Below are 18,209 nucleotides of genomic sequence, written 5' to 3'. Positions count from 1 at the left end.
CAAGAATGCAAGTAATAAGGATGTAGGGCAAAAGGTAACACTAATACATTGCTGGTGGGACTGCAGATTGGTGCAACCACTCTGGAAAGCAGTATGGAGATTCCTCAGAAAATTTGGAATGGAACCACCATTTGACCTAGTTATCCCACTCCTTAGCATATTTCCAAAGGACTGAAGATCAGCATACCATAGTGGCACAACCACATCAATGTTTATAGCAGCAGCTCAACTCACAATAGCTAAGCTATGGAGCCAACCAAGGTGCCCTTCAACAGATGAATGGATAAAGAAAAAAAAGGTACAGATACAGAATGGAATATTTACCATAAAGAAGAATAAAATATGGCACTTGCCAGTAAATGGATGGACCTGGAGACTATCATGCTAAGGTAAAGAAGTCAATCCCCCAAAACCAAAGGCTGAAAGTTCTCTCTAATATGTGGGTTCTAACACACAATAAGGAGGGGGAGAGAATAGAAGTTCATTTGATTAGACAAAGGGGAATGAAGGGAAAGGAGGGGGCATGAGAATAGGAAAGATAGTAGAATGAATCAGACATAATTTTCCTATGTTCATATATGAATACACTACTAGTGTAACTCCATATCATGTACAACCACAAGAATGGGAAGTTATACTCCATGTATGTATAGTATGCCAAAATGCATTCTACTGTCATGTATAACTAAAAAGAACAAATTAAAAATAAAAATAAGTAATTCACAATTCTGTTCAGAACTACTTCTTATCTGAAACCCACATCTTACCTCAATGACTGATAGTGTTTTAAATCTTTTTTTGCAAGGGGCGGGAGTGAGGGAAGAGTTGAAAGAGAATTCCTTGGATCTACCAACTAGGACAGCATGGAAGATAGAAAAAGATTAACTTTTTTTTTTTTTTTTTTTTTTTTTTTTGCGGTACTGGGGATCGAACTCACGGCCTTGTGCTTTCGAGGCAAGCACTCTACCAGCTGAGCTATCTCCCCAGCCCCCATAATTTGTTTTTTAAAAAAGGACTTCCAACTCCTAAAAGTCAAATGCCTATTCTACAGAAGCCAATGTATTTCTCTTTCAAGTACAATGAAGAGTTAGTTTTCTTTGTTTAGTCCCAAAGATTTAGAGAATACAAACCTCCAAATAAGAGCCATAGAAATGCAACAGATGAGGCCATAGGAGCTCTGTGCTACTGGGGCAAATATGGATTTTGTAACTGCTACACAAGTGAACATGCTGAAAAAGGTTCGGGGGAACCTGTGGTCACCTAGGAACAGAGTTATTAAAGCTTCCTTCATTGGAGGCAACACACAGCAGAGTGCTGTAACACTGGAGAACTGAAAGCCTAGATTGCTTAATTGATGCTTGCAATTTCACAAGTATCACTGGTTTTTCTTAGTTATGAATTTTAGGGGGTTTGTTTATTTTAAGTTGGTTTGGAACAACGTATACAGTTATCCCTCAGTATCCATGGAAGACTATTTCCAAGACCCCCATGAATACTAAATTCTGTAGAAGCTTAAATCCCTTATTTGAGATGGCATAGTATTTACATATAACCTAGTGGACTTCTTCCTACTTACTTTATCTCCAGATGACTTATTATACCTAATACAATGTAAGTGCTATGTCAATGACTGTTATACTGTATTGTTTAGGGGATAATGATGTATAGAGTACAGAGGCAATTTTTTTCCAAATATTTTCAAACCATGGTTAGTTGAATCCATGGATACAGAACCCATGAATACAGTTAGAACCCACTAACTACATGTGGATATAGAGTTTTCCAAAGGAGTTGAACTCACTATCAGTTTGAACCCAAACTTTGGGGGTTGTTTCATTATTTAGTTTGATGAAAATTTATATTTTAACAATTCATCAGTGTGACTGTTACTTTCCATTGGAGCCATTTTGTTAAACATCTAGGGTGACCAAATATCCGGAAATGCCTGAGATTCCCTCAGTTTCAGTACTGAAAATCCCATGCCCCAGAAAACCCCTCAGTCTTGGGCAAACCAGGACAGTGTGTTGCCCTCCTGCTAGCCCTAGGTCTGGACTTCTGATCTGTGTTGCTGGAGTGTCTAAAAGTGGATAGAAAGAGAAGAAGCTGCAAAAATAGTTGAAAAACTGAAAATCTCCACCAAAAAATTTCCAGCCACGTTTCATTCTGAAAATGGTTTTCAAAAACAAGACAAAATAAAAAAATCCAGTGATCTATTTTACTCACCAGGCAAGAAATGGTTTCTGACCTTGTAAGGATGACCCACCTAATGTATGGAGAAAATAAATCATACCTGGAAACCGGCTATCATAAATGCTTCTAGTGTGAGGTTCTGAAATATTATATTATCCCCCACCCCATTTTCCACATTTAGAGTCTAATAAATAATGCATAATGACAGGCAGCCATAACAGCATAAAATAAAAACCTCAAATTTCTTTGGTCCTATTCAAAGACTTTGGATTCTGTGTGCAGAAGACAAACTCTAGAGTTGGAGAAATGCCCAAAGCAGCAAACTCCGGAGGCCACACCTATAGTACCAGAAAGTCTGACCAAGAAAGGGGCTATTGGACTTCAACCTGTCTACCTACTCCATTGCCAAATACTCAAAGAAAAACAAGAGGCTTTGGTACCAGGACCTATAAAACAGGAATTGCAGCATTGAGATAAGAACTTGCTTTATTATTTTGGGAATCCTAAATCTTCTCAATCTTGTGTGATTAAATGTTACATGATTCTATCTCTACTATGTGAAGCATTTCTGCCTTTCTGAACCATTAATCTCTTTATAGTAGGCAGAATAATAGCCCCCAAGTGTGTTCATGTCCTAATCCCTGGAACCTGTAAATAGGTAACCTTACCTGGATAAAGGAACTTTGAAGGTATGATTAAATTAAGGACCTTATGATGAAGAGTTTATCCTGGTTTATCTAGTTGTGCCCAATCTTATCACATGGGTCCTTACATCAGACAACCTTATCTGACTGAGTTCAGAGTCAGAAGAAGATGTGACTACAGTACAAAGACACCAGAAATGCAATGTTGCTGGCTTAGAAAATGGAGGAAGGGGACCTCTAGAAACCATAAAAGACAAGACAGTGGCTTCTGCCTTTGTGCCTTCCTAAAGAAATGCAGTCCTCTTGATACTTTGCTTTTAGTTCAGTGAGACCCCTATAGAATCTCACCCACAGAACTGTAAGATAAATTTGTATTGTGTTAAGCCACTAAGTTGATGATAATTTGTTACAGCAGCAATAGAACACTAATACATCTCTCATCACTTCTGCTGTGCAATTTGCAGGATGCCTTAGTAGTATTTTGCTTCAAACCTCAATATTTGACCATTTCTTACCTAGTGTTTAATTTGTTCCCCTGTATAGACTTTAAAAAACAGATTTAGTACTAGACCAAATATACTCCAAATCCCTCTGACCATACAAAACAATACTTCCTTTTACTTGTCTACTTTGTTTAATTTCTGTCTTCAGCTTGTTAGCACAGAGACTACTTACATAAGGAGTCTCTGAGCCTAACTGAAACCAATAATTTTGTATGAAGAATAAATGCTTTTAGATGAGAGCATAAAATGACAAATAACCTCCTTAAAGTTGTATGCTAAGATACAGCAGTTCTCAACATCTCCCTACGGCATTCGGGATGTCACAGTGACTGCAAGATGCCACTGGCCTTCCATGAGCTGAGGACAAGTCTATCAATAAAGTATCCTCCCCTACAAAACATATTGGTAATTCCTACTGAGAAACTACTTGATTAACTTGAAAATTTTCAGTATACTGATTAGCATGAATGAAAATCAACACAAACACCAAATAACATCAGATCCTTTTAAAACAGTCTTAATTATTAGTGATATTTGGTAGAATTTAGGGGTGTCTTGGCCCTCACCTAAAAGATGTTAAGTACAGCTATACAGTCTTAAAAGACTAGATGCACACACAGCTTACTTCTAATAAGCTCTAGACCAGAGATTCTCAACCCTGGCTACATTTTTAAATTATCCAAGGAACTTTTAGAAACTACCATTGTCCAGACCCCTCCCCTAAAGATTCTAACTCCACTGGTCTGAGTAGGGGGTGAGCATCAGTGCTTTTTAATGCTTCCCTGGAGAATCTGGCATGCAGCTCTGCTCTGCCCAGGAGGGAGCAGTCTATGGGACATACCCACATGGATGAGACTACTCCTCAGATCTGAATGCCATCTTCTCTTCCTGTATTTGTAACACCACTATAATTCCTCAACTGATCTTCCACAAGACAAATCTGGGAGTGATTCATGATGTTTTCCTCTTCTTTATTTCTCACTGTATTCAGCAATTCCATCAGTTCTCCCAAATCCAGTCCATTTCCAGACCAAACCCCCACTGGTTTCCCTGCTGCCTAAGGAATTATCCTTTTAAAGAAAAAATTCTGAGCATGTTCTCTTTCCTGGCTTCCCACTCAGCTGAGAGAGTCTGGACCCGGGAGTACAGCACATGGGGAATCCATCCCATGTTTCCTTGGCCTGCTTCTCCAATCACAGTCACTCTAAATTCTAGAAGGTTCTCAGAGTGCCCCCATGCCCTTTGGGGTCTCTCTCTACTTTCACATGTGATCTTTTGTTCCCAGAATGTCTTCTCCCTCCTCTGCCTGATGGCACTTCATGCCACTGCTCAAATGCCCCTCTGCCAGGCACTTTTCCCCACCTTGCTACCAGGCTGGCCCTCTCCTGCATGTGTGCTCTCTGCTCAGGGTTTAACCACAAAGGCCTCCTTCTGGGCCCAGGTTTCCTCCCAGAGACTAAGCAACTGAGCTGGGCCTGTGGGTTTTTCATCTTCATCTTCCCAGCATCTGGCATTCATTCTTTTGTTCATTCATTCAACAGTTTTATTAAATATATAACAAGGGCCAGATATGCTGGCTTCATGCTGGAGGCAAAATTGTTGACAAGTTAGAAACCATGCCTGCTCTCTCAGAGCTTTTCTTAAAAGTGAGGTGGACAGCTGGATGAACATTCGTGATACAAAAGAAAGGTACTGTTTAGAGGACTGGGAAAAGTTTGGTTTTGTGTGGTTTACACTCCCAGTGTATTAAAAAATGAAGAAGGGGGGCTGGTGGTGTTGCTCAGTGGTAGAGCACTTGCCTAGCATGCAAGAGGCCCTGGGTTCCATCTCTAGCAAAAAAGAACAAAGAAAAAAAAAAAAAAAAAGAAAAGAAAAGAAAAGAAAATTAAAAAACTGTCAAAAACAGGTTCCAAAAAATTGTGGCCTATTCTAAAATGTCTACTTAACAAGTTATATGATATCTTGTCAGTATGTGACAGATAACTTCAATGGAGATGTCAAAAGTCCAAATTTGACAACCTTGTAAGTGTGAGAAAAGGAAAACTGATCCTCCATTCTAAGGAAAGTCTGAAACCTAATAAACAATAAATTAATATTTGTTGAATGAATCAGTGAATGACTAGTTCCAGTAAACTAAGCCATAAATAGGTTTACTTTTTATTAGCATTTTCTGTAGCCATTAGACAGTGTAAATAAAACTTAGAAATCCAACAAATTCAAGCTGCCATACAGTTCAATAGATAAAGAAGAGAAGTGGATAGGAGTATAAATGAAACAACACTGGCCCCGAGTTGACAGCAGGTGACACTGGGTGATGAGGATATCAAAGTTTATTATGGTATGAGCTCTGCTTTGGTGTATGCTTGAAATTCTTTATAATAAAGTTAAATTTTAAAATGGAGGTAAAATCAAATTAATTGACTAAAGGAAAATATGTGCCTTCATGGGAGCAGATGAATACATTTTCACTTGCTCAGGATTATGGAGACATTTTGAGTCTACAACTAGATATAAAAGGCTTAGCTAAGGAAGCTTCTTCCAGAAGAAACCCCACCAGCATGAGATTGACCTTCTGTTATTACTGTTATTGCTGCAGGAAAAGCCTTCCCAAAGTCTACAACCCATCTGCTAAGAGCAGGGTTTACCTTCTCTGATCTAATCTCCTGTGAGCTTCTGTCTTGCACAGGGTATGTCCCCAGTGTCTGCAAACCATTAATCATGCTTGGTACCATAAGCATATTCCTTGAAGGCAGCAACTTCAAAGGTTTTCCAGCTTAGATTTTTAGAAGATAATGGGAAACTCTGGGTGAAAATCCAATTTTATCTATCACTAAAGAGAAACATTTGTTTTTCCTTTGAATCCCGTAGTCATGTCAATATTGTTAAGAGTACATGAATGTTTCTTTTCCATAAAAACACAACATGCGTAAACACTTTTGTCTATAGACATACTTAAGATTTTCTCCCTCTTACAGTTCTGGTAAAATTCAAGATGATCCTAGAAAAAAATGTTTCAGAACTCTTACCTCTTCAGTTTTCAAAGCCGGAGGCTCACTGGCAGATCTGGCTGTTGAAAAAACGGAGGAAAATGTATTTTTTAAGAAAATGAGAAATAACATGATTTACTTCAATACATGCCCCATTACTTCCCTTTTCTGTGCATATATGAATATGTCACAACAAACTCCACTATTATGTATAGTTATAATGTACAAATGAAAACATTAAAAAAAGGAAATTATTAATTTATACTAATAAATTCTAAAAAGAAAATGAGAAATAGTGTAACATATAAGAGTTGAAAGAGCAAATGAATGTTTCCATAACCAGGATTAATGTTAATAGCAGTGTTGCTGGAGGGGCAGGGAGTCTCACAGGTTTACATTTCAGGGCCTAAAAGCATTTTGTAAACTCTTTCCTTTAAGAAAGATACATAGTATGTGAAATAAGAATCTCTTTCTTTGTGAAATTCACTAGCTTGCCTGAAAGCATGAAAACACAAAGTTCATTTAGGAACCTAGAAGAAACAGAGTTCTTGGTGACAGAGGCTGTACACCTTGGGATGGATAAGAACAAGCTTTGCTCCTGACCTAACCTGTACTCTCCAAGGCGGCAGAGGGGGCACATTCCTAATCCAGTGTTAGGGGCAGAGTTTGAGGCCATACAGTTTGTGTGCATCTGGCTCTTTAAGAGGGTAGTTTGAGACAAATCAGTGGTTATGAAAGTGTCTTTTGCATCCAAAGCTTCTTCAAGCTGCTTAGAGGTGGAAAGGCACCTATACCCTCAGTCACTAATATGTCCTGTGAATGTTGAACAGAGGTGGCCTAATTGTGCCTACTGCCTGATGTGGTTCATATCTAGAAGTTTCCTACATAGAGGAGCTTCCTTCTTCTTGAAACTACAGAGTGCTCAGCCCAAAGGAAATTGCCAAAGTCTCAGCAAGCAATTTACCATTCCTATTTTCTTCTGTTTCAGAACACAGGTATTTCACATCAAGAGTATTACAACTGAAGGTGGAAATCAAATTCAGATTGGGTCTTAGGACAAAATGAACAGCTGTGTCTCTAGAGATCTCACATTGCTTGAGATTGTCATGTAGGCTACATCTCAACCCAACTAAAGCTATTCTCAGGTTACTATACGGGGTCATGTGTTTTTAAATGAACTAAAGTTATTAAAAAACCATTATCTCATGATTAATGACAGCAAAGGAAAAGAAAACAAGCCAAGGGCAAAAAAACAACCTATTTTCAGAGAATGAACCCTGGGGATAACAATGACTGAGTTGCAAAATAAGCCTGTTCAAGGGTGCTCTGAGACCAGAGTTCATATATTATTGCTGAGAGCATAAATGGGCATGCTTTGCTGGAAAGCAGTTTAGCACGATTTATCAAAAGCCTCAAATAAATTCTCAATTATTATTTTAGTGATACCACTCCTTGACTTGAATAAAACAAATAGACAAAGAATTATTACCAAGATATTAGAAATAATCCAATTATCAATAATATACTCTCCTAAGTAAAATAAGACATTCCACTTGGTAAAAAAAACAATGGACACAAGATTAATTGAGAAAAATGCATGGGAGACAATTAAGTGAAATGAGACATATATAAAATGTTATCAAAAGGGTAGCTTCAACTAATATTCTAATTTAAATTTGCATATCGACTAGTCCCTCCTTATCTGAGGTTTTACTTTCCTTGCTTTCTGTTACTTGCAGTCAACCACAGTTTGAAAATAATTAAATAGAATATTCCCAGAACAAATAATTCATAAGGTTTAATTGCAGGTCATTCTGAGAAGTGTGATGAAATCTCATGCTTGCTTTCTCCCTCTCGCTCAGGACATGAATCATCGTCTTGTGCACTGTATCCACACTGTATATGCTACCCACTCTTAATCACTTAGTAGAGGTCTCCGTAACTACATTCATTGTTGCAAGGTATTACAGTGATTGTGTTCAATTAAGCCATAGGTGTGAGCCCAACACTACTTCACCATGCCTACAGAGTTTCCTTCGTCTCATCATGTAGGTATCGTATCATCTCGTATCATCACAAGGAAGGTGAGTAGAGTATAATAAAACACTGGGAGTGAAAGAGACTACATTCACCTAACTTTTATGACAGTATATTATTAAGATTGTTCTATTTATTATTGTTCATAATGTCTTACTGCACTTAATTTATAACCAAACTTTACCATAGGTATGAAAGTATAGGAAAAAAATCAGAGTATGTACAGGATTTGATATTATCTGAAGCTTCAGGTATCCACTGGGGGTCAAGGTGTGTGTAGTCCAGTACATTATATTTTTCTAATGCATAGTTCTATGATCTTTTAAATATATATTTTCTAATATATCATATATATGCTAACATATAACATTGTAAATATGCTATGTATGCACTATAATATACAGTGTGCAAACAAAATTTCCTAGTATACAATATACATCTTTCATTCTGACATGTATATGTGTATGTATGTATGTTTGTGTATACATACACACATTTTTTTTTTTTTTTTTTAGAAAAAGACTGGAAGAAAATCCATAAAAGTGTAAACTGTATATTTCCTCTCTTTTACAGGATTACAGAAATGGCAGAAATTACTAGATATGCCCCCAAATCTGCTTTTCTCTTCTTCCATACTTTTAACAGAATTCTAAGCTATGCATGTACATGTCAAAATACCTATTTTTCCTGGCTTCCCTGCTGCTAGATGTATGGGAAAAATAGGTATGTGACAAAGTTCAGTGGGAGTACCCCAAAAGTGATATGTGTAACTCTTGACTGTGTGACTGTGTCCTTCCCTTCCACCTTTCTCCCTTCCTGCTGGTTACAGTAGAATCCTTGTGACAAACCACTTGAGACCTTGAAAGAAAAAAAAAACATGCTAGGAATAATGGAACAACCTAACAGAAGCAGCCCCGTGCCCTGCAAGATCCTGCAGAATACAGCTGCCTGAGAGTCCTGCCTGGGTCACCTCACACTTCTTATAACTTTTGTCAGCCACTGTGAAATCAGATCTCTGTTACATGCAGTTCAATCAACAACTAAATTAATAAATGGGGTCATTCTTAATTTTCCTTTATAATTTTCAGTATTTTCCAAATTCAATAACCATCATGAATTACTTCAATGATCAGAAAAATAATTAAGCCTTATTTATTAATGCTAAAAAATTCAACCTAGAATGAAATTTGGGCAATATATGCCTTCTTTCTACATATAAGAATACATATAAGAATAAAATAAAATGTGTTTTAGAAATAGTTATTACATCATATGCTGGGACACAATCAACACACACATACACACAGAGTTTGAATTACCCTTTAATCACAACTCACCTTATTCCAAGATTTTTTGAAAAAGTTTTCATTAAGGAAAAGTTGTTCAAACTCCATTAAAATCTGCTTAATGTATGCTCTAAAGAATAAATTTCAACCACTATATTACAGTTGTACATTTAAGAGGATACCCAGACTTCTTAAATTCTTAAAGTGAATTTAAGAACATTTTGACAGTTGTGCATGTGCCTTTACACCTGTACTTCAGCAGCATTAGTATTCATATAGAATCCCAATGACCAATTCCATTGGCCCAAGTACACTTGGATCCCATCAACAAGTATGTGCTTTGATTTTATTTTCCCCTGGAGTGATGACAGACTTGGCAGTTTCCATAATTTCCCCAGTCCCCTTGGTGACCCATGGGTCTGCATTATAAGATGGTTGTCCAAGATAACAGAGTCATATCCAGTCCACAAAATAAAGACACCAAGTCTACTTATGAATCAGATCAGAACAATAGCCTCATTAAAACCAGTCTGTAACTATATTAGGACAATACACTGAGGATCATTTAAATCTACAATAGTCTTATGCCAGTGGCATAACATTATCATTAGTCCTGTGCATAGGCACACAAGACACTTCACCAGGTTGACCTTAGAGACTTACATGTAATTATATATCACAAAAAGAAACTATTTTTCCCTTCCAAGGGAATGCCAGTTGGTCTTTTTCTCCCCTGTGAACTGCAATGCCCAACTCTAATATGACTAGCTTCTATTCAATAAGAAAGGCAGGACATAGTTAGGATGACTGTGCCGGTGTGTTCTGAAAAAACCCCTAAACTCTCTCCCACAATACGCAAACCAGAGCTGATAGTCAAAGCTCTGAATTCTCTCCCCCTCTTCCCTCTACAGGAACATAAGCAAGCCAACTCAACAGGCCTAATTGCCATGGTAACAACATGCACTGTGATTATGAGTGTGTTTGTTTTTTAAAATGACTCACAGATTGTTCCCCCAGAAGCCCCAGACACACAGGTTTCTGGCTGGTTTTTGAAATGCATCTAAAATTTTCTTGCAAATTTCTTGCTCCATTAGCATATCTGGTGCAACACAGAGAGATCCATCAAATCAAATACACCCTTTTCCTTAAGGATGAAAAAAGAAAAAGAAAAAAACCACGTGGTTCCTTAAACACTACAAGATTAATCAATTTAAACCTCAGGTTTATAATGAAATTAATTTGAGTTTGTACACTAGAGATAATTAATCTGTTCCTAATTTAAATAATTAAGGTATTTCATAATGTAGTTTTAGAGATCCAAAAGAAATAATCAGGCGAAATAAAATCTGTAGTAAAAACTATCAAATAAAGTAACCCAAATATGGGGGTATATGCATTGTCAAATGTAAAGTATTACAAAAGAATATATGTAAATCTTAATACCAAGATGTTTTCAAACCAAGCTGTAAAATAAAATCATTAATTTAAACAATTTGAACATGAAAGAGTTCAGACATTTGGAAGAATGTGAACTACTTCCATTTATTTGTTCAACAAATATATTTAAGACCATCTGTGAACTATGTACCATTGTTTATAACCAGAACATCACAACAGGGATTAAGGAAGACTATTTTCTCATGGGGGACCAAGGCCATGGGCATGGCTGGATGCATTCTCTTCTCTCAGGAAACTCCTTCATTGCTTAAGGCACCATTCTGGGTAGATCTCTAATTACTAAAGACATAACCTGATGATCCTGTCAGGCCTGGAATTCAGAGTCCTGACTTTAGTACAATGGTTGACTCTCTCAAAGAAAATAATATACTGAAAATTTTAGTCTGTTGATTTCCTCTGTATGAAATGGACATAAACCTTATTGTAAAAGAATTTAAGTAGAAATTACTTATATAAACCTATTTAAATCCCTTGATACAACATTTTACACACATACACACATTCTTGCACACATGTACACCTAGTCACTAGAAATGACTATTTCCCAAGAGCACGTATTTTATGTACATTGTTAATAATACATTTTTCTCTAGAGTTTAAAGGGAAACCAGAGTGACTATCAGCAGGATAAACTGGAATATACCATGGTAACAAATAAACTGATTTAATATAGCACAGGTGGTTTTTTTGCTCTTCCTCCATATCCATTACAGGTCAACAGAGAGACCTCCGTGTGCTGTCTTTGAGACCCAGGCTTAAGAGCTCAGCCACTGCTGTTCTCTCACCACTGCCAAGGAATGTGTGCGTAGCCTGGTCTTTAGCTTCCTCCTGGAAGTGACATACATCACTGCTACTCACATTGCCCAATGCGATGCAAGGCACACAAATGGATAGGGGAATATAAACTTATTATGAACTGGGAAGGAGAGCTGGAAATATTTATGGCTGAGTCCAGTGGATTCCCAAACAACACTGCAAGTCTGAGACTGGCACTTCATTAAGATAAACCATGGACATTTGACTATTCCAGGAAAAAGGGCACCTTTAGTTGATTCCAACTCTTACATCTGAGTTCCTTGGGCTAATATGGGGACACAGCAATCACTTTTGCTAGAAATTGGCAAGAATTCTTTGAATAATATAAAAGATACTCTACTGCAGATCTGTAGTAGCAACAATTACAGAATAATAGCTACACTTCTTTAATAATTAATTCAGGTGCCATGCTAAATATACATTTTTATATACATTATATAATTTGTACCAAAGTAGGTATCATCATTATTTCCCATTTTAAAGATGAAAAAACTGAGGCACAGAAAGTTTAAGCAACTTGTCTAAGTGATTCTGACTTCAATTATTTTGCTCTCCTGTATATTAAGCCTTAGACTTATTGTTCTATGTTACTGTATTTTAGAATTATTTTAAGGCTTATAATAAAAGACAGGTTGGATTTTTTTTGGGGGGGAGCTAGAAATTCTCACATTTTCTTAGTTAAGCTTTTTCTTATTTTAATTTAAAAATTCTTGAAACTGTTCAATCTCAACTTTTTTCCCCCAAAGGGAAATAAATAATAAAACTGCTAGTGAAATGGCTTACTGCCCATGCACAGCAATGTCCCGGAATACAACCCACATTCATGAGGGTAAAAGAACAATGGAAAAGGATCAATTCATTTCTCCAAGGAAAGTCATGCAAATGACAGATTTTTTTTTCTTGTTTAAATGTGTTCACATTTTTTTTTCTGTTCTACACAGATCAGATAAATACTCTTCTTAAACTGAACTGTGTTGGCAAAGCCTAGAAATTAACTTTACTTTCCTGTTTAAAAATGCAAATATAAGAGTAGGAGGTGCTCAGTCATTTATTACAGGAAAAGCACGCCTACCATTAATGCTTAGCCTGTTACGATGAAAATGCACAGGAATACGCCTTGGAGACAAGCAGTCAAAACATTAATGACAGTCACTGCACTGAACTGGCCCTCCCTGGTGATTGCTGTCTCGCCCAGGTAGCCTCGGAACAGAACTCCAAAGTAGGAAGTAGGAACCAGGACGGAAATGCAGCACTAGGGAGCTGCCTCGGAATTGGGAAGTGGAAACCTATTATCTGAACAGCTCATGATCAGGAATCCCAGAGATTATTCATCCCTCTCTTACAGATGCTGTAATCAACAAAATACAGGCCTCTCTAGAGAAAACAAGGTTTTCATTTAAGTCAGACAGACACCAGTCATAGAATCCTTGGCCTTTGAAGCTCATTACTCAGCCTAGAGTGAATTTTATTTAGATCAAACTCATTTAAATGACCAGGAAAGAAGGCTCAATTTAATTATATATATTTTTTGACATTGCAGAAATGCAGGGCTGGTTGTCTAAATTAAATGCCATCCTATTGCTTTTTTAGAACTTTCTGGAATATTCTGTTTAGAAAGATATTCTTTATTTTGTCTCTCTTCAGCCTTGTGTGTTTTCCTCCAGGAATCCTTCTCTATCAGAACGAAATCATTACCATCAACAGAAACAAGGTGTGTGTGTGTGTGTGTGTGTGTGTGTGTGTGCATGTTTCTGAAAGGGAAATGCATGGAAATCCTTCCTTTCAAAGCTGTTGTAATCTTGGTAAATTATTTAACCTTTTCAAGATTTAGTATCTCCACTGATAAAATAGAAATACTAGTAGTGGTACTGCTTACCCAATAACCACCAACCCCTTCTTTCTTGCTAACAGAACCAGTCCTTTTTTCTTGGGGTCTGGTGACCTTGTTCTTCAGAGAGGCTGGGCTTCTCCAGGGTCTCAGGAAGAGACTCTTCAATGAGACTTAAACCCTAGTGGTTTTGTCTACCTGGTCACTAATACAGAAGGCATATGAGTTGGGAGGGGAATTCTGTTGGAGACAGCTGTGCTGTAACTTTACTAAGAGCAGCAGAGAATAACTTAGCCCTGTACTACACCTCTACATATTGATATCTGCCTTTAATTCTGAAATTGGAGTAGTCATCTCAACACAGTGAAAGGAGCTCAGTTAATCAACCTGCTGAGGATGTCAGAGAGGGAGGAAGGAAAGAATTCAGGTTGCTAAGGGCATTGTCCAGCTACTAAATAACAGGCTCTGAAGCTGCCCTTTTTCAAGTCTTGAGAAATTTTCTATTGTTTAAGCCTTTTTGGTAGGGCTTTTTTTTTTCCCCCATGAGCAGCCAAAAGTATTCTGGTAGAAAAATACTGTCCTCATCCCAGAGTTATTTTAAAAACCAGTTGAAAACAGTAATGTATATAAAGTATCACACAATTCAATGTTCAACAAATGATGGTTCTTAACTTGATTCTTAAAACATCTTCAGTTTTTCTAACATGAGTTCTTTACTCAGTATGGTTAAAATGATTCTTCTGTAAGGTTTTCCCTGGTTCCCCTAAGTAGAATTAAGGACAGAAATCATTGCTTTCCTTTCTTTATTCATCCAAAAGATAATACCAAGTATCTAAGGTTATTTTAAACAATAAGGATAGTGTTTAATTCAGACAACAAGCCCTGAAGAGCTGATTGCAGCGTAGGAAAATAATATAATTAAAAGGAGTAGTCTTCCTGACTGTGTAAATCAATTTGATCTAAATAAAATATAACCCAGAGCAAATACTCAACAGAATGGCCAAGTGTTCTGCATTCGCAGTCCGCCTAGTTTAATTGAAGAGCTGCTTTCTGAAGAGGAAAGACATATTTTGAATTACCATATGTGGTTGTGCAGAAAGTCATATTTCCTGGGCCTTTCACCTCAGCCCTGCTTCAGAAAGGCATCTGCATCTTCTGCTTGGAGACAACTCCCCACCCTAGAAATTCACATGACCGACTCCTTACCATCATTTAGGTCTTATTAACTCCAATGTCACCTTATTAACTCCAAGATCACCCAACAAATCTGAGTCCCACTGCCGACCACCATCATAGCACAGTCTCTATCATTTCATCTCTTTCTACTCTAACCCAGCACAGCACTCATTATTTTCTCATATTGTAATTTCTGTCTGTGGGTTCCAGGCCTGGCTGATTCTGATTTAGTCAGTCTGGGGTGAGGCTGGGACATAGATTTTTCAAAGTACCCCTTATGATTTCTAATGTGCAGCTAGATTTAAAAACCTCTGGCGTATGTGTTTATTGAGTCTCTCTCAAAACTAGAATGTAAGTTCCAAGAAAACAAAGAACTGGCTTGTTTTGTTCACTGTCTTCTCCCTAGCATCTCAAAGGGTGTGGGGCACATTGCAGACATTCATTTAAGACTTGCAGAGAGACAGACCCACTGAATTATAATAATTTCTGTATTTGTCTATTTTCCCCAGTAGTCTGTGAGCTACTAAAGGACAAGTACTATGTCTAGCTCACTCTGCATCCAAAAATGAGTCATTCAAGAAAGTTCATCAAATAAATGGATGATAAACAAACTGCACTGTGTGTTATAAGGGAGACAAAGATGAAACCAGATGTGGCCACTGTCCTCAAAGAGTTTGCCATGTGGTTAAAAAGAAAAAGCATACAGAACGCTGCTAGATACAGGAATGAGTTAAATGCTGTGATAAAAGAACCAAAGATTTCAAAGGAGGCAAAGACTGTTGCTTAGTGGGGAAGGAAGGGAAGAAGCCAAGAAAGGCGCCATGAAAGAGGTAACATTCAAACTGAGCCTTCCAGGACAAGTGGAATCTGTCACTCTGAGAAGTAAGCTTGTCAAGTATGGAAGAGAGAACAAAAAAGCTATTCCAGGCAGAGGGAAGAATACAACCCACAAATCAGCCCAACTGGAGGTTAGGAGGGTCTGAATAAGACCCTGGTTACAGAAAAGAGACAGTATCAAGATGTTTTCCAAATTGCAACATTAAGGGCTGTGCTACCTACTGCAACACAGGTCACTCAGTGAGGAAAATAGTGAAACTGAGTCTTCATAATTAATGTACTGAAAGAGGAAGGTGTCACTAATTAATAATCACGGAATCAGGTGAGGAGCTGGTTTTGAGGAGTGGGAAAGGCAATGTTGAGCACCATCTTGGATGTGTGGGTTTCAGCTTCGGTGTGTTGGTTGCTCTGGTGAGTTTGTAGTCACATCACCAGGTGTGCAAGCTCAGAAAGTTGGTGAGAGAATCAGATTTGGGACTGCCTCTTGAACAACAATGAGTGAAACCATAGGAAACAATGCAATTAAGGGACAGGGAGTAATTAAGTGAACCAAAGAAGAACCAAATCTTGAGAATACTCATATTTAGGAAGCAGGAATTGGAATTAGTGGAGAAGCTGGGAGCCCTCAGAGAGGTAGGAAGAGAACTTACAAGTGAAATAGAGGCTACAAAAGTCAAGGGGAAACTGCTGGCAGCAGGTTTGTTATTTTTTATTCATAACTAATTTATGAGTATTTAAAAAGTAAGCACGTTTACAGGCAAAGAGGAAAGGACCAATTAAGAGAAGAAACCAAATATGTAGCAAAGAGACAAAATTATTGTCAGATACAATCCCTTAGAAAGTAAGAGAGAATGAAATGGTGACTCCATGTAGATGATCTTCTCCTGGTTTAAAGAAAAGGTTATGTTAATTTGACCTAAAGAAAGAATCAGTGAAGCTATGGTCTAGACATCTGTGCACCCTCCCTCCCATTCATATATTAACATCTGTTCCGCAGTGCAATTGGTATTGGGAGAAGGAGCCTTTGGGGAAGTGATTAGCTCATAATGGCCTCAGGAATGGGGCTGGTGCCCTGAAAAAGGAGGCCTTCAGGGGTTAGCTAGCCCCTTCCAGCACGTAAAGACACAAAGAAGGAGTCGTCTATGAGAAATAGGCCCTTACTAAATAGCTAATGTGCTGCCATCTTGATCTTGGACTTCCTGGCCTCTAGAACTGGTAGAAATAAATTTCTATTGTTTATAAATTACACAGGGGATTTGTTAGAATGAACTAAGACAAATGAAGACACAGAGAAATTTTAAAGTAATAAGAAAGGAGATTGAGGAAGCCTGAAAGTTATACCTTATCAAAAAATGAGAAGGTGAGTTTACCTGTAATGCATAAAGGGAAGTAGGGACTTGGGCTGAATGGTTTTCACTGAAAATGGGCAGGGGAGAGTGAAAAGTGGAATACAAAAGAAAGAAAGAAAGGATTTTCAAGGAACAGAGATGGCCCTGATGACATGGCAATGAATCCAGAGAAGAACCCATCAACCCAGCTTCCAGCCCTTCTCTATTACCTATGGCACCTGGGAGAGGATCAGGGAGATGCCTGGCCCCACCAACCAGCCATGCTGCCGGGAAAGGAAGGCCAGGGAAAGGAAGTCTAGAGACTGTTCTTTCACAGTCTTTCCATTAAAAGCCCGAATATTTACACATATTTGCCCGGAGATAAAAGGGCTGGTCCTGCCTTATCTCAAACCTCAGTGGACAGTGGCACCACTTTTAAGAAAAATGTTAGCACTAAAATTTGATGATTGAGCACTCAGTTTTTAAAGATTTAATGAAGCCCTCTAGAGCTTGTCTGCACACTGACTCTCATTAAACACAATTTTTTTTTTAACATAAAGAGTTTTCAGGATATCTCTAATACTCTCATCTGAAAAATTAAATCTCTACTTTGCAGTGCCTTCTTTACACTGGAACAAATTTGGACACAAAAATTGCATATTTATATAAGGTATTAAATTTAAACATTACCCCCTTTTTCTTGAACAATATAATTTAGTCTTACAAATAATTTTAAGAATGACAAGGAATAAAGGTTTTCTCTGTCCATTTGCCCTAATATGGCAGGAAGAAAAATGGAGTTTGAATTGGGAGATGATGTATTAATCAACTGTACAACTTTAAATTCCAGGCCTGTTTTATTCATGGAGGGGTTGATACAAGCTAGGTCACCCCAGGTCATTTTCAGTTCTACCATTCTACGATGTCCAGGGCCAGTGATTAAGCCTTATATATATATATATATATATATATATATATATATATTTAGGCTTATTTTTAACTGACAAATAAGAAGTGTGCATATTTATGGGTACTATATGATGTATCCATATATGTAAACATGAAATAATCAAACCAAGCTAATTAACATATCTATCACTTTAGGGACCAAGTCTTAAT

General features: G+C 37.6%; 1 protein-coding gene across 3 annotated transcripts in view; it reads right to left on the bottom strand.

Moving 5' to 3' along the window:
• Positions 1-18,209, bottom strand: part of Gng2 (G protein subunit gamma 2) — a 109,514-nt gene that overhangs the window by 86,591 nt on the left and 4,714 nt on the right. For 2 of the 3 annotated variants that reach the window (XM_047540533.1, XM_047540532.1), the window contains exon 2: positions 6,364-6,404. The exons of the other annotated variant lie outside the window; for it this stretch is intronic. Coding sequence is in view for 1 of the 2 variants with exons in the window: in XM_047540532.1 (XP_047396488.1) it covers positions 6,375-6,404 (30 nt within the window). In the remaining variant the exon portion in view is untranslated. Of the gene's footprint in view, positions 1-6,363; positions 6,405-18,209 lie in introns of those variants that run through there. 3 annotated transcript variants of the gene reach the window in all.

The sequence above is a fragment of the Sciurus carolinensis genome, chromosome 2 (assembly GCF_902686445.1).
Source record: "Sciurus carolinensis chromosome 2, mSciCar1.2, whole genome shotgun sequence".
NCBI classification, from domain to species: domain Eukaryota; kingdom Metazoa; phylum Chordata; class Mammalia; order Rodentia; family Sciuridae; genus Sciurus; species Sciurus carolinensis.
The sequence above is the reverse complement of the archived record's forward strand: the minus strand, read 5'-3'. Positions and strand labels throughout refer to the sequence as shown.